General features: G+C 39.1%; 1 protein-coding gene across 2 annotated transcripts in view; it reads left to right on the top strand.

Annotated features, from left to right (window-relative positions):
* The window catches only part of LOC113823724 (facilitated trehalose transporter Tret1), a 19064-nt gene that overhangs the window by 13525 nt on the left and 539 nt on the right, over positions 1-5000 (top strand). For both annotated transcript variants that reach the window (XM_027376413.2, XM_027376414.2), the window contains exons 5-6: positions 1700-1846; positions 4589-5000. The exon at positions 4589-5000 is cut by the window's right edge and continues 539 nt beyond it. In XM_027376413.2, coding sequence (XP_027232214.2) covers positions 1700-1846; positions 4589-5000 — 559 coding nt within the window. The remainder of the gene's footprint in view (positions 1-1699; positions 1847-4588) is intronic.

Here is a 5000-nt window from a genome sequence, read left to right as displayed (position 1 = left end):
CAAAACACGTACCCTGGCTCACTAAGGGGTGCAATAGCTCACTGATATGGTATGTGCGGGGACGAGCGTATGGTGTAAGAGGGGATGAGGTGTCAAAGGAATTGTGAAAAGTATGTGTGCGCGTGTGTGCGAAGTGTAGTTGCGCAAATGAGCCGAAGGGCGGTGGGCGTGGTTAGAATCCCCAGGAGAGGCGTATAAGGATGCTTCATCTAGACTTTAGGGTTTTTGATTGTTTGCCTTCTTAGATTTGAAATAAAAAAATGTTTAGATTCTCAGTCTCCCTTTTTACAAAGTGTCGGGGATTTATATGATGAAATTATCTATTTATTTAATAAAAGTAAAACATTAAACGAAATACGAACACAATAAAACACAATCAATAAAACACAATACAAAGACATAGAACACAATTAAGACAAACACTAAAGAAAATTAATAAATAAAAATAGATAACCACCTTTTCTCGAGTACGTAATCACTTATATCTGTATTGCCGAGACCACCATTCCTACGCACCACAGCGTAGGAATGGTCCCTAGATTTTACACAAAACTGTCTTCTAAATTCATTCAAATATTCCTATGACAATCGTAATATTAGTTTTTAAATACGAATTCAAAAATGAATAAGAGTTCCATGCATTAAAAAAGGACCATCATGTAAGATGTATAGAAATTTAAAGTTCATGAAAAGTTCAATGTAAAGTGTGTGTAAAATCTTCATATTTGTCTTCAGATAAAAATAATAAAAAGATCATTGGATATTAAATTTCTAAATTTTGTAATTCATTTTCTTTTTAGGTGATCTATTTCTTTTCGGCTTACCTAAAACACAACGTGAAAAATATTTATTAAAATAACACTAAAACAATGAAAACAGGCGAGACACTCCAGGTAGGCTTCCCGTTTTCTGTGGCCCGCCGCCTCCTCGCCGCGACAGGCAACCTCAGCGCCTGGGGATAAAAAGAGGGGCTGGGGCGACAGAGCTCCTAGACTGTAGGGCAATCTGTCACATCAGGCCTCACACCTTCAGGGATGTACCAGATTTGGAAACCACACAGAGAAGCTCTATAGCAGCAACTTGTGCCCGCACCATACTCGAGTCAGAAGAGTTCTTCCAAACAATCTCTACGGCACCTCCCCCGAGATAAATTCTTATCTAAAGTAAATTCAGTACACAGCATAATGCAAACTTCAAAAAAGATAATTGAAAAAAGCGCCAGTAACTAGGTCGAGAAAGCGGAAGCTGGACTACCCAACTCTCGGGTAGTGAATTAATTTTTTTTTAAAGGCGACCTAGGAGGCATACAAAGATGCGACCTCCGCCTTGGAGCGAGAGTGGATGTCGTCCTTCTTCTCGTAAAGGATGGGGCGAAAGGGGACCGCGGGGGATGTATATAGGCGGTCTACTATGATATCACTGTAACAAGAGTACATACAGCATGGAAAGACAGTGAAATATAGGAAATAAAGAAGGCTTAAGAATTTGGATATCTACATAGTTTCACATTGTACAATTATACGGGTAAGAGCAGCGAGATATTCAGCCAGGGATTACAACCAGCTGATAGGGACATCACTACTACCAGCATTGTCAAACCTTTCTATAACAATAAAAGCGTCCCAGGTACCAGAACCGTTGGAGCTTTCGATATCAATAAAAGTATTTTCCGACGTCTGATCTCTCCTTCCCGTTCCAGTCTCCTTACTGGCTGGTGAGGAAGAAGAGGATCGACGCCGCCGAGAGGTCCTTGCGAGTCCTGCTGGGTCACACCGCTGACGTCACGAAGGAACTGGACGCCATCAGGAGCACCACGACCCTCAAGCAGGCCAAGGTCAAGAACCAGGTAACGGTGATTGTTTCATATATTCATTTCTGCTTCTTTTATCTTAAATGTATTGTTATGCTGTTGAAGTTGTACCTCTTTTTCTCATTTAGTTTATCGTTTTCCTTTATTTTCCTCTTCAGAATAACAGGTACTTCTCCTTTTTATACTTTTTTGTGTAAATATGTTTACAAATTAGATATTTTGCCGACTTTGAGAGTTCAGTTCATTAAACTTACGTCTTGTTACTTGTATTGACAGGGAAACCACATAATACACCGATGCTTTCTGACTAGTAACCTTTGAAGAATAATCCTGTTTTGCTGAAAGAATCCAACCGGAAAAATATCACAAGTGCAGAATGCACAGCATCACAACAGAATAATTAAGGACTTGTTGATGAAAAATGTTACAAAACCCCTACAGCTTTACAGAAATATTTATTAACAAAAATAAGTGCAAAAACTTACACGGTCATTTGTGTGTGTATATATATACATATATATATATATATATATATATATATATATATATATATATATGTGTGTGTGTGTGTGTGTGTGTGTGTGTGTGTGTGTGTGTGTGTATATGTATATATATATATATATATATATATATATATCTATAATATATATATATATATATATATATATATATATATATATATATATGTATATATGTATATATGTACATATGTACATATGTACATATACATATATATGTATATGTATATATATATATGTATATATATATATATATATATATATATATATATATATATAGAAATATATATATATATATATATATATATATATATATATATAGATATATATATATATATATATATATAGAGTACACGTCAGAAATCTTGGCGCGAGATGGACTGCGCTAAGATTTTTGACGTTTTTCGGTAATGCCCCTCTAATATCATGCAAATCGACCTATAATCTTGACGCCCCACCAGCTGATAGATTACTCATCTATCTCCACATTGGCTGTTTCAGATATCGCTCGATTACCGACGGGAAGTGACAGTGAGCTGAATTGCTGTGTACTTCTTTCGTGAATAGCCTAGCCTAGAGTTCTGTTGCTGTTTTTGGTCAGTGTGTTGTGATGGCTGCCTCAAGCTTGGGGATTGATGATGTATCATGCTCATGTAATCTGTTTTTCATTAGTACCCACAAGTTTTCAATAGGATTTAAAGCATTGCATTATGGCAAGGTGCACCATCCTGCATTATCACTCAATAGCTCCAAATATCTGTCTACATTTATCAAAACATTCCTTGGTAGTGTTACCAATGTCCCCACACCGTGGTAACCAAAGGCACACCACACCATCAATTTATCTGGATATTTCAGTCCCTTGGATGAATCTCGGGTCACACGAATCACTTTCAGGGCGGCGATAATCTTTGCCGTCTCTGTTTCCAGTTACACTCATCATCGCTCCATAACACTCGTTTCCACTTGTCCTCGTGTCACTGAACATATTCCTTGTAAAAATCAACCCTATTTTGCCTCAGCTTAACGGTGACCATCGGTTTCTTGCGAGCGATGCGGTGGGAAAATTTGAAGTCATTATGGAGCAGTCCCTGTATGGTCTCACAGACACACCAGCCAGTAACACAGATTTCCTTTCTTTTGATTCTGGTGCTGTTATTCGTGGCTGACTATCCACTTGCCTCCTGAGCACATTTAATGTGCGTTTAGATGTTTTCTGTGGCCTTCCTGGTTGCTTTTTCTGCAGTAGCAGGTCAGTGTTTCCACAGTCATGAAATTTTGTTGTCCACCTCTGGACACCGCAATGAAATTCCGGTTGTATTTGATATTTCTGTATTGGGCTTTCCCGCCTTACAGAATGCTGTAATAGCATCAATCTGACCACTTTTCAGATGTTTGGCTCCACCCATCACAACTCACTGGCCAAAAACAGCAACTGAACTCAGGCAAAATGCTAGGCTATTCACGAAAAAAGCACATAGCAATTCTGCTCACTGTCACTGCCCAGAGGTAATTGAGTGAGATCTGAAACCACCAGTGTGGAGTTAGATGAGTAATCTATCAGCTGGTGGGGCGTCAAGATTATAGATTTATTTGCATGATATTAGAGGGGCATTACCGAAAAACGTCAAAAATCTTGGCGCGAGAGGGACCGCGCCAAGATTTCTTATGTGCACTATATATATATATATATATATATATATATATATATATATATATATATATATATATATATATATATTTACAATATATAATTTCAGTCTTTTCTTATTTGTTTTCACCTTTTTGTTTCTGTGTTGGTCTGATTGTTAGCAATAGTTTTGTCCCCTTTCTGTAGTTCTAGTTACATTACTTTATTCTAAATCTTTTTCGGAGCACCCCACCCTAAATGCATTTGTGTTTCCACCCCAACAATGGTTATTATTATTATCTTCTTTGCACTTGCATAAATGATCTCTCAATAACAATGTTAAAAGCACATAACGAAAATGTCATTTCTGGCAGGGCTGAAAATCACGTGATTCATTTCATTCCACATTTATTATACTCATATGTTTTGTGATCTTGTTAACTCTCAAAACCACAAATATGAAATGAATGTGTTCATTGCGGAGAATTTCACGTTGCAATATAATATGACATTAAAAGCGTTTGTAAGAAAAACAAAACGGTTCTCCAAAGGTGCTCTGTTCCCTGTTATTCATCTTCAAGTGATTCTAAAATCTCTACCGCCGGAAAGTCACAAAGGCGTCTTTTCCAGATGAGAGAGCTTCGTGAGCGACGCAACGCCATTCCTGTCCTGCTGATGCTGAGCGTGTTCGTCCTGAGAGAGCTCGGCGGGAAAGGCCCGGTGTTCAACTACACCGTGTACATGTTCCGCAATGCGGGAGTGCAGCTGGATGCCTTCTACTGCACAGTATTCGTCGGTGTTGCTCGCCTTGCAAGCACCTGCGTGTCTGCTTGCACTTTGGATCTGGTGGGTCGCAAGCCCCTCCTTGTGGCCACAGCAGTGATCTGCGCAGTGTCGGAGGGCGTCGCCGGAGCCTTCCTCTTCCTGGAGGTGGAGGGGGCCGCGTGGGTGCCTCTAGTGTCTGTGATTGTCTTCGTGATCGGCTATGGCATTGGTCTGGGACCCGTTCCTTGGATCTACCTTGGCGAACTGCTGCCAACAC

Source organism: Penaeus vannamei, chromosome 11 (genome assembly GCF_042767895.1).
Source record: "Penaeus vannamei isolate JL-2024 chromosome 11, ASM4276789v1, whole genome shotgun sequence".
NCBI lineage: Eukaryota > Metazoa > Arthropoda > Malacostraca > Decapoda > Penaeidae > Penaeus > Penaeus vannamei.
The sequence above is the reverse complement of the archived record's forward strand: the minus strand, read 5'-3'. Positions and strand labels throughout refer to the sequence as shown.